This window comes from Silene latifolia, chromosome Y (assembly GCF_048544455.1).
Source record: "Silene latifolia isolate original U9 population chromosome Y, ASM4854445v1, whole genome shotgun sequence".
Taxonomy (NCBI): domain Eukaryota; kingdom Viridiplantae; phylum Streptophyta; class Magnoliopsida; order Caryophyllales; family Caryophyllaceae; genus Silene; species Silene latifolia.
This window is the reverse complement of record NC_133538.1, coordinates 228,785,427-228,811,691: the sequence shown is the minus strand read 5'-3', so window position 1 is coordinate 228,811,691 and position 26,265 is coordinate 228,785,427. Positions and strand designations below refer to the sequence as shown.

The window sequence follows — 26,265 nt, the reverse complement described above, 5'->3', positions numbered from 1 at the left end:
CTATCAATAAGAGGGGGACATGTCGGGAATTCGGTTCACTACGGTAGTTCAACAACTTAGCAAGAAATGACTCGGGACGAACTAACGCGAGACGGATATTAGAAGGTCCTTTCGGTCCACTTCCCACCCTAAAATACCACTAACTTAACTTTCGTCCTCATTAGGGTAGTCTCCTGTTTATAGCAGGCCTATTTAGTCCAATCTTTCGATCCAGGATTAATTGTGATTTAATGGGTGACATAGAAGCGTGCACTCAACTAGGTCGGGAATTACAATTAAATTGCTATAGTGATAGAGCCTCTTAATCAATTCGTCTGTGTCACTCGCACGTCGTCATTTTCCTACCGCAGATCCCCTAATCCCAACATGAAAGGATTTAGCTACTCATATTCTTAATAAAACTAACAGCAAACAATTTCCCAGCAGATGACATAATGAAATAATAATAAAATTCAATAACGGAAATTAGGGCAAGAAAGAACGATAACATAAACAAGAATTAAAAGCAACAAGAAGGTTAATTATTATTAAGGGAAGAGAGGAGATTACAATCTAAGCGATTCCGGCGTAAAGAACAACCGAGTCCGAGTGAAATAATCCCAAAAATAAAAGTAACAGTTGAAGGAGCAAGAGTAACGTAGCAAAAGTTCTACTGTGGAAACTTAGAGAGTAAAAAAGTGAATAATAGATAAAAAAAGATGTCTATTAACCTAATTCACTTAGGTTTAAATAGAAAGTAAAACTGAAAACTTGCGAAATAAAACATCCACGGACTAAGTAAAAGCCCACGCCTGTGAAAACCTCTCGATCGAGTAGATTAGACCACTCGATCGACCATCATCTCAGCAGAAGTCCCTCGATCGACCAGCAGGTTACTCGATCGAGGACTTGGTCATGTGCAGCTTACTCGATCGAGTAAGGAATAGCTCGATCGAGCCTCAGGGAACCTAGGAACCACTCGATCGACCACCAAACGGCTCGATCAAGCACTTGTATCTTCAATTCAGCTCACGTCTCCACCCAAACGCCTCGTAATGCGTGCAACGACACTTCTAAGTGCAATGTCTTACTCTGGGACAATCCCGTCTCCTCTAAATGCATGCAAAAAGGACGAAAAGGAGTATGGTTCCCCTACTTCCGCGATCATTCCTACAAAAAGGACCAAATACACCAAAGTAGCCAATTCGGGGCAAAATACTATAAAAACAGTATAGAAATGCATAGAAATACGTGCTGAAATAGGCCAAAAAGACTATACATTAGGCACGTATCACATGTGTTGAGTAGGAAAGATTAAGTCGACTTGTAGGTGTTGTACAATCTAATCGATTCGGCTCCGGGACCCAAACTTTCCTAGGATTGTAAGATATAACCCAACTCAATCCATCACAACAATAATTGCTTGCTTATAATTTGAGAACATGTTCGTATGATCATATCCCATGATTCCCCTATGATCCCATAACACCCTAGTGCTTTTAATCAATTGTTTACACCCCTTATTTTATTCATCTTGCTAGTTTATTTTCATTGTTATTTTAGTTTAGTTACCTTCTACACCAACCCAATTTGTGACACCCCTAGACACTACTAGTTACAATAGAATTCTCATTTCAATACCCGTCCCTTGGGATCCGACCTTTACTTGCCTCTTTACTAATTGTAGAGTTGTTTGTGAAGTATAAATTGTGTTTTGTATCGACCATTGACCAACGACCACATATACTTAATTGTGAACACGAAATGGCATCGATCAAAAATGGCGCCGTTGCCGGGGACGGTGTTTAATTGATTTAAGATTTCTTTTTATTGTTATTAGTTGTGTCTTTCATCACCTTGGGGAAGTAAAACTCCTCAAGGTTTGTTCTAATTGTTTTTGAGTTGTTTGATATTTTGCATGTCTAGAAGGTTACAAAGTGATTTGTTACCTTTTGACCGTGAAATCGAAAGAACCTTGACGAATAATAGGAGACTTGTTAGGAGGAATTTGAGAGGTGTTGGTGAAGTTGTTCAACCCACTAGTGAGTTTGTCAATCCTTTCGCAATAGAAGGAGAAGAAAACCCATTACACAATATCCCACAAAATCCACCTACAATGCCTAAATTCTCGTCACACTCTATACCCACCGAGGAGAATCTACCAAATGGTACTCCTACACCGCAACATCTCACCAGTAATTTTATTGCCAAGTCCGCCTTCATCCAACTAGTTGAGAGGAGCCAATTCGGGGGAATGCCTAGTGAGGACCCTCATTCTCATATGGAAACGTTTTGCGATTATTGTGATGCTATCTCTCAAACGGGCGTGACTCAAGACCAAATTAGATGGGTCTTATTTCCTTTTTTGTTAATCGGCACCGCAAAGCAATGGTTGAAGGGCCTTGATAAGGCCACCCTTGGAATAGATTCTTGGAAGAATTAGCTCTAGCTTTCTACAAAAAATTCTACCCACCGGAAAAGACTAACATGCTAAGAGCTCAAATTACGGGTTTTAAGCAAAGGGATGAAGAATCTTTGTATGAAGCTTGGGAGCGGTTCAAAGGTATTTGTCGCTCATGTCCTCACCATGGACTTAGCGAATGGTTTTTGGTACAACAATTTTGGAAGGGTTTATATGAAGATTCAAGGAACATTCTCAATATGGGATCAAATGGAATGTTCACCGAAGTTGATGACAATCAAACATGGAACAAGATTGAGGAAATGGCGGTCCATAATTCACAATATAGTAGACCTCGCAAGGCTACTAGAGGAGGAAAGCATGAAGTGGACTCCGTTACTCAATTAGGTGCCCAACTAAGCTCCCATATCGACACAATCAACTTGAAGTTTGAACAAGCTATGGCTAGACTTGAGGAAAACTCAAAATCATCAAAGCATCATGTCAATGCCATGACGGCATCTTCATCAATCCCAAGTGGGATATGTGAGAATTGTGGAACTTTGGGTCATGACCCAAGTGAGTGTAGGGGAACAACCGAACAAGTTAATGCTTTCCAAGCTTACAAAAGTGGTACCCCTTATTCAAATTTTTACAATGAAAACACCAAGTTCCATCCAAATCTCTCATACAAAAGCCAAAATGTTCAAAACCCTCAAACAACATACACTCCACCACCCATGAGGAATCAAAATCAAAGACCCTTTTACAATCAAAACCAAGGTTACCAAAATCAAAATCCATACAATCACCAAAATGACCAAGGTTTTGATGTCCAAAAAGCGGTCCTCCAAATGCAAAAGAATCAACAAGAATTTTTCACTCAAATGCAAAAAGATAGCCAAGCAAAGGACACTACCATCAACAACATTCTAGCTCACACCAAGATGTTGGAAACACAGTTGACTCAACTAGCATCTTCAAGCTCACAAAGACAAAAGGGGAAATTACCACCTCAAAGTAATCCCCCTAGACATGAAACGGTTAGTGCCATTCACTTGAGAAGTGGTTCAAGGTATGAAGCACCAAAGAAGCAAGTTGAGGATGAAGTTGTGCAAGCTAGTGAGAATGAAGTTGTTGTGCAAAACCCCAAAGAAGGGGAATCATCAAAAGAAGAAAGTTCAAAGAAAAATGAAGACAAGGCCAAAGAGAAGGAGCCCATTGTGATTAGACTTCCTTTTCCAAGTCGTCAAGCCAAGCCCAAATTTGATGATCAACTTGGAAAGTTCATGGAGATTATGAAGAATTTAGAAGTCTCAATACCTTTCACGGAATTAATTAATCACGTACCGGCCTATGCAAAATACATGAAAGATATCCTCACAAAGAAGAAGTCGATCCGGAAACTTGAGACTATCGCCTTCACTAAGGTGAGTAGTGCAATACTTCAAGGGAGTTCACCTCCAAAGTTAAAGGATCCGGGAAGCTTCTCAATACCGTGTACCATTGGCGACACGACGATCAACAAGGCCTTATGTGATCTAGGGGCTAGTGTGAGTGTCATGCCGTACTCGGTAAGTAAAAGGTTGGGGATGGGAGAGCTTAAATGCACCAATATCACGCTCCAAATGGCCGATAGATCGACGAAGACACCATTAGGGATATGGGAAGATGTCCCCGTGCGAATTGGGAAGTTTTTCATCCCGGTGGACTTTGTCGTTGTTGATATGGAGGAAGATTCCAACATTCCAATCATCTTAGGAAGACCTTTCCTACACACCACGGGTGCGGTGATTGATGTGAAACATGGAGAGCTCACTCTAGAAGTGGGAGATGAAAGCATAACTTTTAATCATGACAAAACCATGAGAGCTCCTCGTTTGCATGAGCCATGTTTCATGATTGATCATTATAGCCGAAAAGATGAAAGGAAGAGATCGGAACTCCAATGGAGGAAGAAAATTGAAGATGCTCCATTCAAAGAGCAAGTGAATTGTGACAAGGAGAGCTTGCAAAGCTCATCAAAATCAACCAAGGAAGAAGAGGATGGCCTCATTGGCCAAGAGAAGAAATGGGGAGAGTTGTCTCCATCTAAGCAAGAGATTTTCAATGATCAACTAAATGAAGTTTGTGGTCTTTGGGACGACGAGTTTGAAGGGATTTTTAATCCCTACATTGGGCATGCCATTGATCATGATCAACAACAAGGGCCACGGTCTATTAAGGACCTCTACCACAATAATGAACAAGCTTTTGATTACTTCTTCAAGGTGTTGAGCAACATCAACAACACCTTGAACATGCCCCCTTGACATCTCATCAAGAATGAGAGTTTGGTGGAGTCCTCCCTAAACCACCACTTGTAAATATTTCTAACCCCCTAACTTACATTTCAATTTTTGTATTGCATTTTTTTTGTCATTTTTGGATTTTTATGTACTTTGATCGAAATAATTGTCATGTAAGAGAGAAGTGAGGGAGGGACTAACGACTTCAATTGATGTGTAGTGCTTTACCTTAGTGTGGGGATGGGAATTGCCTAGGCTATCCATGCCTTAGTAATGCCCCCACAATGAAGAACACAAGAAATGAAGAAGAATGGAAGAATGGTAAAGGGAAATGCATTGTGCACGAATGGAATGAATCCGGGTGCAAAGGACCAGAATCCGAGCGGATTCCCAAAAATCCGCCCGTCTTGTGCAATCCGAGCGTCCTGACCAAAAGACGCCCGTCCTGAGCTGAGCTGAAATTGAAAATTTCTTGACTGTTGAAGAATCCGAGCGGATTTCTGGAAAGACGCCCGTCTCATAGAATCCGTCCGTCTTGTGAAGAAGACGCCCGTCTTTTTGCATTGAAGAAAACAAAGAAATTTCTCGGGGATCAAATCCGTCCGTCCTGAAGCAAATCCGCCCGTCCCATCACAGAAGAATCCGAGCGGATTCCCCAGAATCCGCCCGTCTTTAGGCGAGCTTCTGAAAATTTTGAAGCTGCAGAATCCGCACGGATTGGGCCTAATCCGCACGGATTGCCCCTGCGTTTTCGAAAATTTCGACTTCTTTAAATACCCTCCCACCTTCATTCCTTCATTCATTCATTCATAAACACTACCCACAACATCAAAACCCTCATCCTCTCCATCACAAAAACAAAAACCCTCAACAAAATCCACCAAAATCAAATCAAACCATCCTTCAAACAACAAATCAATCACTCCATCTTCAATAAAAATCAAAACCAAGAACAAAATCTTCAACCTTTAAGTCGATTTTTGATTTCATAAAGGCAAAGCCTTTCACCTTCAAATCGATTTGGGCATTCTACAAATTGAAGATTTTTTATTCTTTTCTTGGTTAGTTCATCAAATGGCAAGGACAAAGCGAGCAACAAAGGCACCAAAGGCAAAGGCTCTCTCTCAAAGGCAAAAAGCTCTCCAAACAAAGAAAGCTTTGGCAATGGTGGTATCAACACCAAACTTGGAAGTGCAACAACAACAACAAACTTTTATGGGAGCATCACCTTCTACTCCGGTAATCGATCAACTCTTGCATTATCCGGAGGTAACTTTTATTTCCGATACCCATAGAAATATATTTGTCAAGTTTGCTATGAAATCAATTCAATCCTCCAAATTCATATGTGAAGATGCCTTGGAGAAATTGGGTGTTCTTGAACAAACAAAAGCCTTTTTCAATGCCATGGGTTTGAAGAAATTGTTTGAAACAAAGGAATCGACATACCCTTCCCTTGTCTTGGAATTCTTAAGTTCTTTAAAAGTTACCAAAGTTGAGGATAGGGAAAATCTTGAGTTTCGTCTAGCTAACATTAGTAGACGCATTACCTTTAAGGAATTGGGTGAAATTTTGGGTCTTAGCAATGAATCGAGATATCTTAAGCATTATGGAAAGTATGACCCCGAGCCTCTTTGGGAGGCAATCTCCGGGAAGAAATTTGATGATTTTCATGCTTGTCGTGCTCTTTTGGTCCATCATCCGGGCATAAGAGTATGGCACAAAGTTGTGGGAAATACCATAATTGCTAGGAAAGACACCAATCATTTCACAAGACTTGATTTTATTCTCCTTGAATCGGCTTTGAATGTCGGAAGAATTCACACCAAGCCTTTCAATTCTTTGAGGCTATTGGTTGATAGATGGCTTAATGTTGATAATGGGAAGAAGGGTACGACCGTTATTGTCAATGGCGGCCTAGTCACGGTCCTAGCTAAGCACTTTGATCCTAATTTCAATAAGGATAAGAAGTACAAAGCAAAGGAAGGTGGCCATCTTATTAATATGCACATTATGATTAACAAGTTCAAGTGGGTTGCCCATAACCCCCTTGACACTAAATGTGGTTGGCTAACTAGTGAAGCTAGATCGTTCACCTTACCCTCGAAGATTTGTCGCCTAAGTGTCCACCAGACCAACTATCTACTTCCCCTATCCGAAGAAGCCGAGTACATCATTCAACAACAAAAGGGTGATCATGAAACCCCCTCCTCTTCCATTGTTATACCGCCTTACCCCTTTGTGTATGAAGAGTTCAAACCGGAAGGAGTTGAAATTGGGAAAGACTATGTCACTCTTCTTATGCAAGCCATGCACAAGCAAGCTTATGAAGATCGGAAGAATGCATATTTGGCTCAATATCCTCCCCTCCTACATTTAGCTAGGCAAGGACTCCTTGATCCATCTTGTCCTTTGCCTAGTTGGGCGGATAAAGAAGCCTTGTTTCCAGGTGCATCTAGGGACGTGATGGAAGACAATGAGGTTGTTGGAAATGGTGAAGAAATTGATGATAATATTGAGGAAGATGGAGAAGGAGATGGAGAAAGAGATGATGAAGATGATGATGAACAAGATGATGAAGAAAGTGACAGGGAAAGTGGCAATGTGACCACTTCTCATGAGGGAAGTGGTGATGATGATAGCATGATGGAGGACTAGCAAGCCTTGGAGACTCCTACACTCCCATGGTTTGTCTATATCTCTTTGTATTTTATTTCATTTTGATCATTGTTGGTTTAGTCCTAGCAACATCAAAGGACTCACACCTCGGTACCATTGAGGTGTTCTTTATTGTTCCCATTTGTAAAATCCAAAATGACAATCTAGTTTCATGCATAGCATAGTGTGTGCATGAACTACCCCAATGCTTTGACATTAGCAATAGTGTCTTATTTGGTTTGGGGAAGTTAATGCATACACAACGGGAGGTAATCTAAATTATCCTCTCCGTCATAACAAAAACCATGCATCATGTAGTGTAGCTTAGTATAGAACCACATTTAGTATAGAAATCATGCATCATCTTTGCATAATTTCCATCATTTTGGCCATTGAGGACAATGCCCATATTAGTGTGGGGATGGGAATTCTAACATTTAACTCTTATTCAAAAACCCATAAAAATTGAAAAATTTCAAAAACCATAAAAACTTGAAAAATTGAAAAATCCAAAAACAAGTTCATTTCCTTTGTATATATTGTCTTGTATATAGTGTGTTTGTTTTATCCTTGTTCACATTGATTGACTACGCCACATCCGAGACATGAGGATATTGAAGACCGCATGGTATGATCTTTCCAATCTCCTTTCTCCTCTTTATGTTAATGACTATGTGGCTTTATTTTGATTGATGCGGTACAACAATGTGAATTTAGGACTTGCATTTAGTTTATATGGCATATTAGTTGGTAGAATCATTTGCATTAGGATGTTTATATGCTAGTTGCATCATGGCATGTAGTTTGCATGTTAGAAAAATTTTGCGAAACCGTCTACTTGGGAAGCTTGACAAGTGTATATAGGCCCTAGTAGATGCTTTTTATTCTTAAGACTTTGCTTGTTAGAATACTTGTAAAACACCCTAGGATGTGTCATGCTAGTATCCTTTGACCCGTGGATTAAGGCCTAGTCAAGAGTACCTTGTAGTGTGATAACTCCTTGGCTACCGTTTATTCCAAGGTGACCCTTGAAACCATGCACCCATACATCCATCATCCATATTCTACCATATTTTTGTCAACAAAAGGGAATGGGCACAAAAAAGAAATCAATTTGAGTTCAATGAAATGAAAAGTGAAAGAAAGTTTGCAAAATGTATCAAATGAAAAGAGGAGCAAAAATAGACTCCAAAAGCTTCAAAAACAAGGCACCCTCGTTACTAATTGGGGTGACTTTGAAAATGTTCAAAAGAAATGCAAAAAGTTGTCAAGTGTTGAAATGCCAAAAATCAAAAAGAAATGGCAAAAAGAAAGTGTTCTCAAATGTTATATGCCACAAGAAATTGGGGGGAAAACAAAAACAAAAGAAAACTCCCAAAAGTGAAACTCAAACATCTATCGATCCCTTTATCCACCGTATCCATTTTTGTGCATGGTAGAGAGGGGACGACCCTTCTTCTTGTCTAGGCAAGAAGGGGAATTCCGCGATCCTCCAGTGTTTCTAACACCATAGGGAGTCTATTCTTGACGAAAGCATTTAACGATTGAGGACAAAGGTACCCTAGCTTGACACATTTTGGAGGTGATTTATTGGTATCCTTCTAGGCTTAGTAGTTTGAACAAATTGCATCTATGAAGGATTGTGTACCCTTGAATTGCTTCCCTTGTAGATAATTTCTGCCACTTAGATGAGGAAAGTGGCTATTCTTTTTGTAGATGCATCCATTATGTGATTTTATGTGCTTTAATGTTTGGATGTGTCGCCATTTTGGCAAGACCCACCTTGCCTTGCAAGAAGGCATCCTACCTCATGGTTGTCTTGTTGTGAGTTGAAGGGGCGGAGTGAGACCCGCTAATTGTCTCATATCGGCTATTATTATTAGGATAGGTTAGTTTTGGTCCTAGTCTTTGTCACCTCTTTACTCGGGACGAGCAAAGGTTCGGTTTGGGGATATTTGATGTGACCATAATTAGCGCATATTTAGCCCCCGAATTAGCCTTGTTCCCATGCTTTTTAGTGCCAATTTGGGTCATTTCTTATCTTTAGTTCTTTGTTTTGCATATTCTTTGAGATTTTGATCCCTTGGTAGGAAAGGAGTAAGAATCTTGCATTTTCATGGCAAAACGAGGCTAAATTGATTGTATTCAATGACCAAGCATCAAGAAGAGACAAGACTAGAAGGCCTTTGTACATATCATAGTAGAAGAACAATGTTGAGAAAGGATCTTTGCGTCCCCAAGGAAATCCCCAAGGATTTTATGAATAAAAGGGAAGAAAAGTAGAAGAATTGACGCTGACCAACAATCCGAACGGATTGCAGACAATTCGCCCGTCCAGCCAGAACAATCCGAGCATCCCTCCTTGGAATCCGCTCGGATTCCCCCTCAACAATCCGAGCGTCCCTCTCCTGAATCCGCTCGGATTGCACAGCCCAAATCCGGCCGTCCCGACTCTAATCCGCCCGGATTCCTGCCAAAGACGGATTTCATTCTTCAAGCTACGAAAAGAGAAGCACTTCTCTCAGAAAATACCGGGTCCTCCTTGCTCAACTTAAAAAGTGTAATTACTAGTTTAGCCCTTAGTTAACCCTAATGCATCCTCCCTAATTTTCACTATAAATACCCCATTAGGCTAATTAGAGGAGCATGTTCTTCTTATCAATAATTAGTGTAGTTAATATCAATCAAATCTCTCTTTAATATTGTAATCAAGTATTAATCAAGTTTTAATCCAAGTTTTAGTTCTTTAATCTCTCTCTTGTTCTTCCTTTATTTTGGGTAATTGAAGATTATTTGGGTTATTATTGGGAGATTGACAACCTCTCAATCTAGCATTCAAGTACTTCTATTATTCTTGCTTTATTATTGGAATCATTAGTAGGTATAATCTCTTAATCCCTTTTTAATTATTGTTAATTACTTTCATTTATTCATCATGTTTCATATTGTTGGTATGATTGACAACCTTGCTAGCATGATCAACATGATAAGAGTGAGTAGTCTCTTAGCTAGGGTTTAATGGGTGATTAGGGGAAACCATCATGGGGATGATTCATGCTTAAATCAATATGCTTTCATATCTTATTTGCTTGCTTGTTTTGATCTCAATTCATGCACATGTTATATTTGATGAAATGCTAAGCCTATGAATTCTTGCATTTACTATCATCTTCTATCTTTTCAATGAGACTTGTAAGACATAACCCAACTCGAGTCTCATTAGACCATGCATGTGTTGAGTAGGAAAGATTAAGTCGACTTGTAGGTGTTGTACAATCTAATCGATTCGGCTCCGGGACCCAAACTTTCCTAGGATTGTAAGATATAACCCAACTCAATCCATCACAACAATAATTGCTTGCTTATAATTTGAGAACATGTTCGTATGATCATATCCCATGATTCCCCTATGATCCCATAACACCCTAGTGCTTTTAATCAATTGTTTACACCCCTTATTTTATTCATCTTGCTAGTTTATTTTCATTGTTATTTTAGTTTAGTGACCTTCTACACCAACCCAATTTGTGACACCCCTAGACACTACTAGTTACAATAGAATTCTCATTTCAATACCCGTCCCTTGGGATCCGACCTTTACTTGCCTCTTTACTAATTGTAGAGTTGTTTGTGAAGTATAAATTGTGTTTTGTATCGACCATTGACCAACGACCACATATACTTAATTGTGAACACGAAATGGCATCGATCACAGGGGGCACATAACTCTGCTGCTGCTGCTGCTGTGGACCCGAATTAAGGACATTTTGGTTAGTCCGCCTCAAATTGGGGTGAACATTAGAGGGATCGGGATAAGTATCAGTCTGCCTATAATGTCGAAAGGTAGCACATGTTTCATTTGAACTAGTACAAAACTCCGAAACATGTCCCTCTCCGCCACATATTTTGCATGTAAAGGGACCGTTTGAAACTGCATTAACTTTATATATCCCACCTTTTTTAGATCCCCCAAAATCTATCTTGTCGAATCTCGCAGTAAGGGCTTCTATTGCAGCTAAAGCAGGAGATTCAGCTGATCTTCTCTAATTTCCTCTAGAATTCCTATGCTCAGCTTTATGGGTGGCCAGGTCATCGATGATTTTCCACCCCTTTGTCTCACCGCTATTTTCTTGAAATCTCCCATTAGCTGCAACATTAGAATAGCTCTCTGATCATCATAAAGACCATTATAGAATTGGTTGCACAGAAACCATTTCTCAAACCCATGGTGCGGAATAGTTCACACCAGTCTTTTCAAACGGACCCATGCCTCATGAAAATCTTCATCAGGACCCTGGTTAAAGCATGTGATCTGAGCTCTAATCGCATTGGTCTTCGATCCAGAGAAATATTTCTTATAGAATGCTAGGGCCAGCGAATTCAAGTCAGTAATCCCGTTAGCAACTCGATCCAGATCTCGGTACCATTCCCTTGCAGCATCGCGAAGTGAGAATATGAACATCGTCTCCTTTACCTGGTCCTGGGTCACACTTGCTGGTCGGGGTATGGAACAGCAGTAGTCAATGAATGTCTCCATATGTTTAGCCGCATCTTCATTTGCAGCTCCCCCAAATTGGTTTCTCTCAACCAAGTTAATGTAAAATGGTTTCGGTTCGAATTTCCTTTTCGTCCCGGCTGGCAATGCGAATCCCTTATAGAGATTTTCGGCTTTTGGCTCGGAGTGACTGGCTATACTTGCTTCTTCAGCCATATCTGGAGATGTAATGGTCTCAGCTGAAGAAGTAGAAACAGGGGACGAAGGTGCGTCCTCCTCAAATAGCTCGTTCTCGTAGTAACTGGACAGAGTACTCAGCTCTTCCTCTGTCGGCAATACTCTAGATGATCATCTCAACTCACGCAAAGTCCTTTTGATCTCAGGATCTAATGATCTCAATTCACCACCCTGTGACCTGCGCATAAGAGGAAACTACAAGTAGAATATGAGAAGAGTTTAAGGAAGAGAGGTCCCTTAAACTAAGAAAAAGACTATAATAAAAACAACTAAAATTAAACAATTGCCTCCCCGGCAACGGCGCCAAACTTTGATACCGTCGTAGAGTACCAAAGATAAATTTATTATCCAAACTACTACTATAGATAGCGGCAGTCAGGGTCGAACCACAAAGAAGCGATGCAATTAATAGTTGTCTAATTTTAGTCTAAAGTAGCAATTGTGAGGGTTTTGAATTGAATTGTTCTACAACTAAAGGCAATCAAATTAAAGCTAAACTAAAGTAAATAAATGAGTGATAAAAGAAATTGGATGAAATCAAATATTAAAAGGATGTTAAGACGGTCGGTTCACTGTAGTTTCGACGGCAGTAACTCTAGGTAAACTGTCTTAAGCATGTTAGACGGGAAATTAAAAAGTCCTCTCGGTCCAATTTAACAGGTAGCAACCTTTCGGCCTAAGCTACGGGTACCTAATCTCACTAATACTAACTTTCGTTCTTGATTAATGAAACTGAAAATCTAAATTAACTTATCTCTCGATCTTATTAATTTAGTCGTCTTAATTAAGTAGTCTATTTTCCTCCCCATCTTTCGATCTTGTCGGATCGGTCAATTCCTAATCATTCAACTAGTCGCGTGCACTCGATTCGTCAAATATAGCAATTAAATTAATTAAGTCGAAGCAAATCTAACACGCTCTGGTCGATCGACCATGTATGTCAGTCGATCTACCGGAGCCCGTCAGCAGGTCACCAACGTCAAAGCCGTCTAACCTACAGGTCCCCTACATCTTAGCATGAAGAATTTAGCTACTCATGATGGTGATAATAACAGCAATAAAATTACCTAATAAAGCAAACGAATTCATACTTAAGTTAACTAAATAAATAACTATCATGAAACGATAATTTGGCCTTGGGAAATCTAAACTAGCAATTCTAATCTATGAATGAATGAAAGCAATGAAACTGAATAATGGAACAGAGAAATACCGTGAAGGATTGAAGAGAAAAGAAAAACCCAGTGCAAAAAAAACTTTATTGACGAAAGAATAATCTATTCTAATGAAATAATCAAAAGTTCAACTTCTGTGTTTTTGAACCCTAATTAATTCGATGATCCTCCGCAATAGGGAGGAGTTACGTTATATAGATAGTCATCCTTAACTTTATTCCTAAAACCTAATTACAATGGGCTTCGGAATTCTAATTAAATCTTGCGTGTAGAGTCGTGGGGTGGTCGATCGACCACTGAGACCAGTCGATCGACCGCTCTCTTTCTGGGACTTTTGTTCAAGATTCGACGTCTATAGACCACGTAGGTCAGTCTATAGACCACTGTAGCTGGTAGTCCGCTTCTAAATTCTCCATAAATCTATTTCCAGGCCTTGAAACGCGCGCCAAGTTCATTTCTTGAGTAAATACTTCATGTCAAATAATACGCCAAGTACTCGGGGACGGATTCGGCTCGATTTCCGCTGGATTCTTCACATTTCTGCAATATTACACAAAAACACAAAAGTAGACGGAAATAGGGAAAATAGTAGCTTAAACTACACAAATGAGCTCTGAAATGCGTGTAAAATAGGGTGTAAAACATCATATTAAGGACACACATCAACATTCCAGAAGGTTCCACTTCTAGAGAGCTCTATAGGAGTAGTATAAATAGGGGTAAGGGGCTTTTTTGTCAATTATCCTACCAAACACACACACCAAACATTGTATCTAAGCCTTGTAATTCTCTTAAACATTTAAGTGCAATATAAGTAACCTTTTCACATTTAGTGTCTAGCCTTCTTATGTGACATTTAGCCTCTATAACTGTAACACCCCCATATACCAAGGTGCCTTACCAAGGATCACTCTAGCATATAAAGGTGTTACCATCTCGGTTTCCCAAGGCAAGTATAACAAAAATGACCATAAAAGAACAATTATTAAATTATAAAGTTAACTTATTACATCGTCTCAAAATGCAAACCAAAGTATAAGAAAAGTGCATCTAAAACAACTCATAAAGTATCTAAACTCGCGACAACGGAAGCTAAGACTCTAAGGGGTCATTTGGTTCAGTGCGTAGGAATGGAATGAATTGGAATGAGAAACCATAGTAGTATGAGGTTCTAATTCCATTCCTTTAAAAACGTGTTTGGTTCATTTTAATAATAAGCATGAAGGAATGGAGTTGGAATCCAAAGAGAAGAGGTCGGTATGGGATTCAAAGGGGTTGGGGTGGAGTTAGAATCCATTGGGTATCTAACTCTATTCCAAAATCACCCAACCAAACACTTGAATAAACTCAATCCATTCCATTCCATTCCATTCCAAAGTAGCCAACCAAACACCCCCTAAGTGATGACATCCCCTCCTTGATCCCGCAACTAACATGAAATCATCACCTATCACAATCTGCTCACCATCCCCGAATGGATCACCACAGTTTTAAAAAAAATAAACGGTGTCAGTTAACTGAATAATCAAGATAAGAAAAACCAAAAAAACCAATACAATTCAATCCAGTCATAGTGTCATCCTCAAAACTCCATTAGTAACCAGTAACCGACTACACACTCAAGTGTGTAGCCCTGCCAGATTAACCATCGCAACAGGTAATCCACACCACCATTGGGGAACCGCAGCCTTGCCCACCAAATCCCCGCTCATCGCAACAAGCAATAAACCATGTCCATTATTGTGCAAATCCCCCTTGTGACAGGAACCACAAGGGGCAAATCAAGGGCGTGAAGCCATTCCCGAAGATGACTCCACTCAACCGAGGACGCGCCTCGAGAACACATACAAACAACAACCAATTCAAACATCCAACAAAGACAATTCTAATATCAATACTATCAAGCCAATACATCAATCAACATCGTCTTAAATCAATTAAACAGGCAACTTATTATGGTAACCCTACCTTATTTCGATTTCGAAATCACAAGCAAAGCGGAAGCTAGAACTGTTCTTCTACAAATCCTTCACCTAACAATAACACAACAATACTATATCACAATCATGCTAATCTACCTTTTTCCCAAGGAGCAAGCTGTGGTGCAGCACCAAGGGGCGCTTGAGGGAATGAGTGAAAAGGTGGAGAATATAAGTGATCGGGTCAAGGGAATAAGCGAGACGGTGGACAACGTCTCAAACAGGGTCAAGGCCTTGGAGAATTGGGTGAGCGACCTTGTGATGCAGGAGATGCAAGGTGTGTTCAACGTTCTTGCAAGCTCACTTGAAGAGAGGCTTGATAAGAGTTTGGATGAGAAGTTGGTTGCTTTAGTCCAACCCCTCTTGAAGCGAATCGACGAGCTTCAAGAACAAATTGTGGTGTGTAGAGCTGCAGTGGCATGGAGTGCCACAATTGAGGAGGCATCAACTAGGATCAATGTGACTCAGCCACCGAAATTCAACGGGAGTAGGGACGCAAAGGATATAGATAATTTCTTGTGGTGCGTCGAGCGTTACTTTGACACTCTACGAGTTGAAAACGATGCCACAAAGATCAATACCGCCAGTATGTACCTTGTCGATGACACAATTCTATGGTTGAGACGTCGATAAGCCGAGGTGAAGAAGGGACTATGCCAAATAAGAACATGGGATGAGTTCAAGGTAGACTTCAAGAACCAGTTCTACCCCGAGAATGCCGAGGAGATTCCTTTGAAGAAGTTGTGGGCATTGCGACACACGGGGACCATAAAAGAATATGTGAAGCAATTCTCATTAACCGTGTCAGAGGTGTCGAGTATGACCGAGAACTTATTGCTTATATACTTCATGGATGGGTTACAACGTTGGGAGAAACAAGAGTTGAAACGTCGTAACGTGAAGACCCTAAACGAGGCGATTGTGGCGGCGGAGTCCTTATACGAGGTGACAAGTGATCGAAGGAGGGGCAAAGAGGAGGATAGCAGCAACGAGAGTGGCGGGGGAGACTGCCAATCAAGCACCATCAGGGGTGATGGTACGAGGGCCAAGGAAGCAACACATAACCAGAGTCGTACGCAGGGGCGCGACAAAGGTAATACCTTCAACTTCTTCTTGTGCGGAGGGGCGCACATGGTCAGGGAGTGCCCCTAACGGGCAAAGCATAGCGCAATGGTGATGCAATACGAAGAGGAGGAGTCATCATAGTCCCGTGAACCATGGAGGAGGCTCGGGGCAATGAGACTTCTCAATACGGGGGCGTGGACAAGCCAATGAGATTGGCTATCGCGACATAATTTGACGTCGAGCCAACGTTAAAGGTTACCAGGGTTGTTAGCAAGGAGCATGCGGGGCTGGATGATACGACAAATTATGAAATGGAGCCGACTAAACAGGCTAACAAGGTCGCGTACGAGGTGGCAGCGACAAATGAAGAGGCGGGACGCAAGTACAAGAAGAACTTGTTAACTGTCGATGGGGAGATGAACGGTGTTCAGACTCGGGTGCTAATCGACTCAGGTGAAACACAAAACTACGTTGCCTTAAAAGTGATTAGGGTATGGGTATTCGATACACCAAAACTGGCTTCGAGTTGAAGCCATTAAATTCCTCGGCTACGCCAATTTACGGGATGACCTATGGAGTCCCAATCCGCTTGGGGAAGTGGAAGGGAAAGGCCAAGTTCATGATCGTTGATATGGACGAGGAAGATTTTGTGCTTGGCATGGAGTTTATCGACTCAGTCAGGCTATTCAAACTTGGGGACGGCGTGATCATAATTACGTCAAAGGGGAGCGAGATTGAGATCAAGCTCGCACAACAGGAAGTTAATGCAAGGATCGCTTCCTTACGAGTGATTAAGGCTCCATAAAGAGGGCGTCAACCAATAATTCAAGGAGGGACTAACCCTGCAAGGCATCAGGGATATGTTCAACAAGGGTGTTTTATTGCTGCACAACGAGTCATCAAGGCCGGAAGACAACGTATGAGTTATCGAGGGTCGACCATGATGGGGACGTATACGGCTTTGGTGGGGGAGAATGTCATGGCTGGCTTCTTACCCAACCGAGGTTCTAGTGTTAGGCGCACTTCAAAGCTCAAAGGATCAAGTTCATGGAAAAATCTAGAAGATTATAGAAGCATTTCAAAATGTCAGAGTGTTTTAAAAGTTTTCTAAACATGGTAGTGTAGATACCCAGTATCTGTGGAATCCCCAACAAACACCCGATGATTATCGGACTACAACATGTTTTGAAAATCGCTACGCTTGATCGACGGTTTGTATAACTACGTGTTGGAAAGCTCAGAAAACAGTTTCGAAAATGAAAACATTTTAAAAATACCTGGAGTGTTTTATGCACGACGACGGGGTCTCAATGATACTAACTAGATTCAAAACCGACACCAGACCAAAAACCGACTCAAAATTCAAATCCTGACTCCAACAAGGAGTCAAACATGAGTCAAACATAACAAACCCACCCCACATAACACCCACATACTAAGTATACATGGTATAGTTGGTTCCCAAGTACAAAACATATCCAACAAAAGCTAGGATAGAACAAAAGATAAATTTCAAATTTGCAAAAAGGACAGGACAACCCTTGTATTGCCCACATGCTCGCGGCTCCTTGGGTGACCAGTATGGCCACGTCACCCAAAATGCGCATCACACATTCCTCTATAAATACCCCTCAAGAACACCCCATAATCTTCACGTGAGAGTCCGCCCCTTTTTTCTCCCTTAAAATTCAAGACCTCGACTTCTAAAGTAAAAAACCGACACGTGTTTTTGACCTACCGATTGAAAACACGAGCCTTACACATTGTTTGGTACCGTCATCGTGCAACTAAAACACTTGGCTTACCACTTCGACCAACTACAGTTACACTAAAGCAAAGCAACACTCCATAATTACAAAACGGCTTTTTTTTAAATCAAGCTTTACGGCTCATAAGTTTTATACTTTGTCGATTTCTCGTCAAGCAACCGAATATGTAAGTTTGAGGGTGTAATTAATCCTTTTATTTCATGTCCTTTACTGTTTTCATGACTTTAACATCATAAAACATGCATAAAACGATTCAAAACTTGGAAAGATCGAGCCAAAACCGAGATTTGGCTTGAGACAGAAGCCCGTTGCCTCGCCTAGGGGCTCGTGCATCATATGGCTTCTCAGGTCAAAACTCAACGTGTTTGAGTTCATCATTCCTCAATGTTTTATTTTGTTTTTCTTTTTTTTCTTAAAACGGTTTTTACCATTTCAAATCATTTTTATGATAAACATTTTTTTAACCATAAATCATAATCAACCTTGGTTCTTTATACCATGACGGTTAATCCCGTGTTTCGGTGATATTATTTGATTAATGACTCTTTAAAGGGTATTTTAACACCATTTTTTTCATTTTAACAATTTTCCTCTTTTATTCATATTTGCAAGTATTTTAGTTTATTCATAATAATCCTTGGTTCTACATACCATGTCGGTTTAATCCCGAGTATGATGATAAATCTTGAATAATTACAACGCATTGGACTTATTATAATTAGTTCATATCAAATACTTTCCATTTTATTTCATTTAATTTTTCCCCATTTGTCTTAACCATATTGCATGTCACCCTTGGCTTACATATGTGCCATGTCGATTTAATTCGAGTTCGGTGATACAACGGTTGAGCAAATACATTTTACATGTTTATTTACAAAACTATTCATGTCAAGCTTGCAAATACAAACCCGACAATGAATATCACCGACATAATGATGAATACTCTCATATTTTGTACTTGGATACAAACGTGGTCTTAACGACCTTTTCCAAAAAAGCGGTTTTAACAACCTTTAAAAACGGTTTTAACAACCTTTTGCACAACCAGAAGGTTCACTGAGGTTGCCGTCTAGCCTCCGCCCCAATACCCTTCTGCTCATCACCCTTTACAAAACCGGGGGAGCCCCTTACACCGCCCATAGGCTCGCGCCTCAAAGGCTGCCTGGCGTTGTTTCTGCCTCATTTTCAGCACTTGTCTAGGACGATCTTGATTTCGGTTAACCCGAAGACATGACAGATCAGATTGACGAGTTTATATTTTACACTTCATGTTTTAAACACCTTTTTTAGACAAATAGATCGTGTTAAGCACCGTAAACATAACATGGTAAATGGATGATTAATTTCCGTCTTTGCATGCAAATCAAGCTTTAAATCCAACTCGACATCAATTACTTGATATTTGGATAAATAACCGATATAGAAAATTTCACCTGTTAGGTTTAAACTTGTGGATGCGCATTCATGCATTTAACCCATTTTATCAACTTTTGCACTTAACTAACCAAGATCGATCAATAAAGGCTGCTAACGCAGGCGGGATCGGGTGTCCGATTAAAGGGCTTCCCAATATGTACCTCATCTCTTACTCAGAACCTTTGGATAGTGGATGGCCTTATCCAGGGCATACGAGAGTCATTCTAGCGATAAGATGCTAAAAGTGGGACGAGTCCTTATCTTTAGTGCATATATCAAGCACTGCTTTGTGCTTCGTTTGGCCGAGGTATAAAGTGGATCTCGAACGGTTTTCAGGCATCCCATAATTACTTGGTGGTGACTCCGAACATCTCTGCATTGTTTTCGAGACCTTCATCGAGTCGAAACAGACCGATCTAGAGCAATCCGGTCGAGGGTATTTCTACGTCCCCAAACATGGCTCTCGGACAGCCGCATGTCCACAGATCGGCGTGCGGGTGGCCCATGTCCATATATTGGTGACTTCGCTGGGGAAAACTAGGACACTTGTGTCTTTGTGATCCATAGATGGCGAAACTCAAATGAAGTCTTGGTTGAAGTGCATCATTTGATATCACGGTCATAAGTCGGGTTCCTTGTCCGGGCCTACAACCTAACCTTTATCGAGCAATTGGCTCGTCTCGTCGGCGTTAGTTTTCTCATCCTTGCATTCGAATCGCGATTATGTTAAGCATACCATTGGTGTCACACATTTCTGTTTCGTGAAAGAGCATTCACTTCCTACGTGAACGAGGCTAGGGAAACCTACTTACACACAGTGATGGGGGGGCTAACAGGGGCGGTCAACCTTTCTGAAGTTTGAAAATTTCAAAATGTTTAGTTAAAATTTTCGAATTTTGTTGAGGCCCCCTTATAATATTTCTCTTTCTTCCCCGCTTCCTTAAAATCCTAGCTCCGCCACTGCTTACACACTTTGTTTGGATCGTCATCCCTCTTGAAAAGTGGGGATTGATCGCTTGGTGTGCAACCACCTATGTTAAGCCAAAACCCGTGTCAGCATTATGCATAATATAATTAATTGTGAGTGCTTATGTGCTATGTGATCACAAGTCCTTCCGTGTTATTTCCAAACTTTGCAAAAAAAGCCTTCGCGCATCGTTATAATGGCCATTACAAACCTCGGTCTTTTGCCGACCGTTGCAAATCACTCCTTTCTTGCCGTCGTAATGACGATTTTAAAACTTGGTTGTTCACAACCACTTCAAAGCAACCTTTCATGGCATCGTAATGACAATTAACTTGGTTTTTTAAAACCACTTCAAAGCAACCTTTCATGCCGTCATAATCATGATTTCAAAACTTAGTTCTTTACAACTATTTCAAAAGAACCTTTCATGCCGTCGTAATGACGATTTCAAAACTTGGTTCTTTACAACCTTTTCAAAACAACCTTTCACGCAGTCGTAATGACGATTTCAAAACCCGGTTTTTCATAAACGTTTCAAAAGCACCTTCGCACCTATATAATGGACATTTGCGCTGACATAATGGCCCTTTTCAAATCCCGAAAACAACGCACTATTTTCGAGACCCCATCACTCTCAAACTTTTTGAATTTCGAAAACCCTTCTTCGGAAACGACACATTGTTTTCAAAGCTGTCACAACTTTATCTAATTCCGTCTTTTGAAAACAAACCTAAGATGACCTTTTCAATCCTAACTAGCCAATTTTCAGAGATTTTTATTTTCCAAAACCGTCTGTTAAGCAACAAATGTATTTTTGAAAATTCCTATTTTTGAAAATTTCAGTCCACCATTCCAATTTTGCCTCGTGTCTATCGTGTCAAAGCAAACGTACTTATGGGGCTTTACTTATGAGTCGTCTCACCACCGAGACCCGTCCAACGGCGACCGCCGTCAAGTTGAACCCGAGTCATGGTCTAGTCAACAGCATCGTACTATCGATCGAGTCAGCACCCAAGTGCCACACATGGCCGGCCTCGTTTCTTTGTGTCCGAGATGTTTTTCCGCCTGTGTGATTTCTGCATTTTGTCATTAACCCGTGTCAAATTGTGTTGTAACATGAGCCGTTATCTGCGTCAGACGATGGCCCCGTCTTCAGCTTCATCTAACAACAATGATGATAATAACAAAGATCTTATAAATGCTCAGCTAGGAAGTCTGCTTACAGCCCTTAAGGTCACCCTAGACCGTGTCGAGACCCGTATCGACATTCTGGAGAATAAGGAGCCCGGAGAACATAACCCTCCGCCCTTAACTGAAACTGAGAAAAGGCTTAAGCTCTTGGAAGAGCAGCTCCTAGCCCGCGGGAACAACATCCTCCTTGAGAATAACTGAAGGTTTGAACCCGTCGGGGACCAACTACCTAACAACTTCATCTTAACCGATGTACCCAAATTCAAGGGACTTGAGGACCCACTCCACCATATCCGTGCCTTCAAAGATTATATGTCATTCAAAGGAGACAAGCAAGAACTCTTTACCTGGATCTTCCCGTCATTGTTGGAACCAATTCCCCGCCAATGGTACTATTCCCTTGACCCAAAGAGCATCACCACCAGGGACGAGGTTGTAGTTGAGTTCGCTAAGCAATATGCCGAAAATGTCAAAATTCAAGCCAATACTCGTACCCTCGAGGTCCTAACCTAAAATAACAAGGAGGGGTTCACCGAATTCCTCACCCGCTGGAGAAGGTTGAGCACCCAATTGGTGAGCAAACCAAGTGAATCAACCCTGGTGGAGAAATTCGTCAACAACCTCCGTCCGGTATATGACAATATTTTAAGATACCAGAACATCAAAACCTTCCAGGATCTTTAAATCCTTGGGACGCGTATTGAGGATGACATGCGCAAGGTTGTCTTGGCCAAAACCACGGGTAGAGGCTATCAAGAGTTTACATCAACCGTATCCCATCCTTACAGCCAAACCAACAAAATAGACGAGGTCAACCTCCTAGAACCAACTGCAAAGAAAGCCGAACGTCCTCAAAGGACGTTCACTAATCTACGGTCGACATATGCTAGCGCCCTGAAGAGGTTTCTGGAACAAGGGAAACTATAACCAATCGAGCCCACTTCAGACCCGCCTGAAGCGAAGAAAACTTATTTCTGGAATTCGAACGCCTATTGCCAATATCACCAAGGCAAAGACCATGACACCGAAACCTGCTTGAAGCTCAAACACGCCATTCATGACATGATTGAGAAGAGCGAACTAGCCCTACCTCCACCTGCAAAACCAAACAACAACAAAAAACCATTTGAGAATCCATGCGATTTCAGACGATGAGCCAACTCTGGATTTCTAGCACCTTATCTTGCCCGTTGAGGGTGAAATTAATGTTTTGGAAAATGAGGCCCCGGACGGTGTGTTCATATTCAGCAACGCCTCCATACTTGCCATGTTTCAGCGAGTTCAGGAGACTACTGCCAGTCTCTCTGAGAGGATCACTCGGCTCGTAAATGCTTACCACAGACAAATGTTCAACCCAACAACACCCTAGGTTTCACACACATGGCTCTTTTATGGCCTTCGCGTGCCCGACACGGTGTCGGACACGGACACACCTAGGACACGGCTCAAAATGTGTCTGACACCACAAAAACCGTGTCAGCGGTTTTATTTTAATTCACTGGCCATACTTGGTGGACAAGGCTATGCCTTTCAAAACAACAAAATCCAATTGGATAACAGTACGATCCCCAACTGCCGCCGCCCCTCATCACCGACACAAAAGCTCCTCACCGTCGCCGCTGGCCTTTAGTCGTCGACACCACATTCCAGGATAATCATTTTTCCCTAATTTATTATTTCTTATTCAAAATCAATTTCCCCTAATTTCTTATTATAGGGTTTTGATTGGTTTCTCTAATTAATCATAGTTAGTTAACATGACATAAAGAAAGGGTACTATTGATTTGGTAAAACATACAAATGAACAAAAATTAGGGTGTTGATTTTTTTAAAAAAATTTCGGAGAATGGTGGTAAGTAATGGCAGAAGGAAAATCGAGAGATTTGGAAAAAGATAAGAGATGAGGGGGTTGTTTTCAACTGAGTTAAAAAAAGAAAAGAGAATGTGAGGTGGTTTGGGTTTGTGATTTGGAGTTTTGATACTTTTTATTTATTTAGTAAGACATAAATATTTATTTGTAATTTGAAACTTTGTAGTTTGTAAGACATATTTGATTTCGACGTATAAGACATTAAGATTGATTGTCATTTTACGATTTTGTGGTCTTTAAATGACCAAAGTTTAGACGTTGGTTATAATGGTCTTCAAATTCCCTTTATTTTAATGTATATTGATATTTTTTTGCCGTGTCCGTGTCCTAAAAATTTCAAAGTGCCGTGTCGCGTGTCGTGTCTGTATCCCTGTCCGTTTCCATTTTCGTGCAACCTAACCAACACCCATGCCGCGCCCGAGGGAAGGTCCACCAAGTACCAAAACCTCCCAATTCCAAGACGGACCACCTCCACATCCATTTTGGCATTCACCCTCCAACATAACTTACAACTATCGCCCCCACAAAAATCACCCTCACAAAAATCATCCTCACAAAAATCATTCCCATAAAAATTACCCACCAAGAAACACTCCTTCCAGGTTCGCTCGTGACCCCAAAATTAATGGCACTTGGAGAGATGACGTAGATGACGTTTACAACGTCATGGAAAGAGAAAACCAAACCATGGAATTCGATCACCTCGCCCGATCCGGACGCCCTACCAAAACCCAAATCATAGAACAAACAGCGCGCCGACAATCATTGACCAGATCGTCCCAGACGCGGACATCCAACCGAGGGTCCCAGATCTGGCAACTGATAGCCACGTCTTTCGAACATCGTCAAGCCTTACCACTGGGAAGATTGACAGTACCACCCTCTTCCTCACCTAAAGAAGTGATAGCTCACATGACAAGAGACATTACTAAGTTGAGCAACCCCATCATCTTCTCCGACGAGGATATCCCTCCTTTCGGAAGCAACCACAACCTGACATTATCCAGTCCAATGTTTGAAGAAGAATGTATCCATGGTCCTAGTCGATGACGGTTCCGCTGTGAATGTTATCCCTCTCAAAACCGCACGTAAATTGGGAATTAAGGAAGATGATCTTGTCCTAACAAACCAAGGAGTCCGCGCCTATGACGGTACTCACCGCACAGCCATCAGTCTAAATACCTTAACCATCGCGACCGGACCCCTGGAAAGGCAAGTCAACTTCCAGGTGGTCAACATTGAAGCATCCTTTATCATGATCTTAGGGCATCCTTGGATCCATGCCGCCAAAGCTGTCACTTCGACATTTCACCAGAAGATTATGGTCCCCTTCTACGGAAAAATGATCACCATTCCCGGGTCCCCAATCAAAGCTTTTATACAGGTCACTGAAGAAGCCAACGACGAAATATGGGGATTCCAAGCTGTGAATGCCCTAACCGACGACCCAACAACTTTTGATTATGACCCGTTTTAAAATCTCACGATCAACCATATCCTGATGCGCCAAGGGTTCTTCCCCGGCATGTCCCTCAACCAACTAAAAAGCACCTTGCCTCCCCTGAAACAAGCCAATGTCCCCAACATCTCTATTGGGCTAGGCTAAGAACCATCCGACGAAGACATTCGCGAGATGGGCCTCCTCCCGAGGAAGCGCAAAAAACAAGGAGTCTTCCTCCGCCTATACCATCTGACCCTCAACTGATATTTCTTCCTTGAAGGAGAATCTGAACCCTGCAATGGCTTTCTTGAGCCTATTTATGACCCCATGCTAAAGGTCAAACACCCGGTATAGAAGTCTTTCAAGACTGCTATTTCATCCCCGACAATAACACAAATGCTGCACCAGTCAAGTCTGAGTCGACCCCTTGCCTGGACGGACAAGCTGTAAGCCTCCTCATTGGAGAAGACAATATCAAACACCTCAAAAACGAGGAGATCATAACTATCGCCCTCAAAAACAACTAATTTGACCCTACTACTTTAATCTCTGACGCTCACCCAAATAAAACTGTCAACGGCTGGCGGAAGACTTTCAAATGGACTGATCGCCAAGGCCGCATTCTCAAGATCACAACTAGAGAAGGCCCCATGCTCAAGGAGGGAAAGGAAGATGAGTCTGAACCCTTGTCTCATGAAAAGTCAGAGTTAGAGTCTGTCCTGGTTCCTAACATTCTCAACACCACTATCAAAAACCCCTTTCCACTGTTCTACGATAAGCTGGGGATTGTACTGGAAGTCGTACCCCCATCCACCAACAAAGTCCCTTTCCCGTTATTTTATCACAATCTTGGGGTTGTCTCAGAGGCTCAGTCAACTATTGTCACCCTAGTCCCGTGGAGCGTAGCAACCTGGAGCTTGTCCCAGGGGCCACCTCCTCTGCAGCGTCGCCTTTGACTCCCCACGAGATGTCTCTCCTGTCCGAGCTCTTTGCTCAAATTGACTTAATGAATGCCAAGTTTGCTTATGACTCGTCTCATTTTAACTACAATGCAATTCTGAACGAACATGAGAAATTTGACTTGAGTGACTACCCACCTCATTTAGCCAAAGAACTCGACAAACACGAACTTAGGACACCCATCATTGAGGAGACCGAACCCATTAACGCAGGGACTGACCTCTTGCTCGAATACAAGGACGCAATGTTGCTAGGATCGGGATCCTACGTTGGATTGATGAGATTAGTATGATCGAATGGGTAGAATCGGATCGTAGGATCGTAAGATCCTACAAATTAACTAAAATACATAATTTTGTTAACAAAATATG

The 26,265-nt window shown here is 41.4% G+C and overlaps 1 protein-coding gene and 1 non-coding gene across 2 annotated transcripts; one reads left to right on the top strand and one right to left on the bottom strand.

Moving 5' to 3' along the window:
* Positions 1-2,466: 2,466 nt before the first annotated feature.
* LOC141636979 (small nucleolar RNA R71) lies at positions 2,467-2,573 on the bottom strand. The gene has a single exon (XR_012541544.1). It is a non-coding gene; the product is annotated as a small nucleolar RNA R71 (small nucleolar RNA).
* Positions 2,574-24,526: 21,953 nt separating this feature from the next.
* Positions 24,527-24,970, top strand: LOC141630180 (uncharacterized). The gene has a single exon (XM_074443043.1). It carries the CDS (start codon positions 24,527-24,529, stop codon positions 24,968-24,970), a length of 444 nt encoding a protein of 147 aa, XP_074299144.1.
* Positions 24,971-26,265: the final 1,295 nt, after the last annotated feature.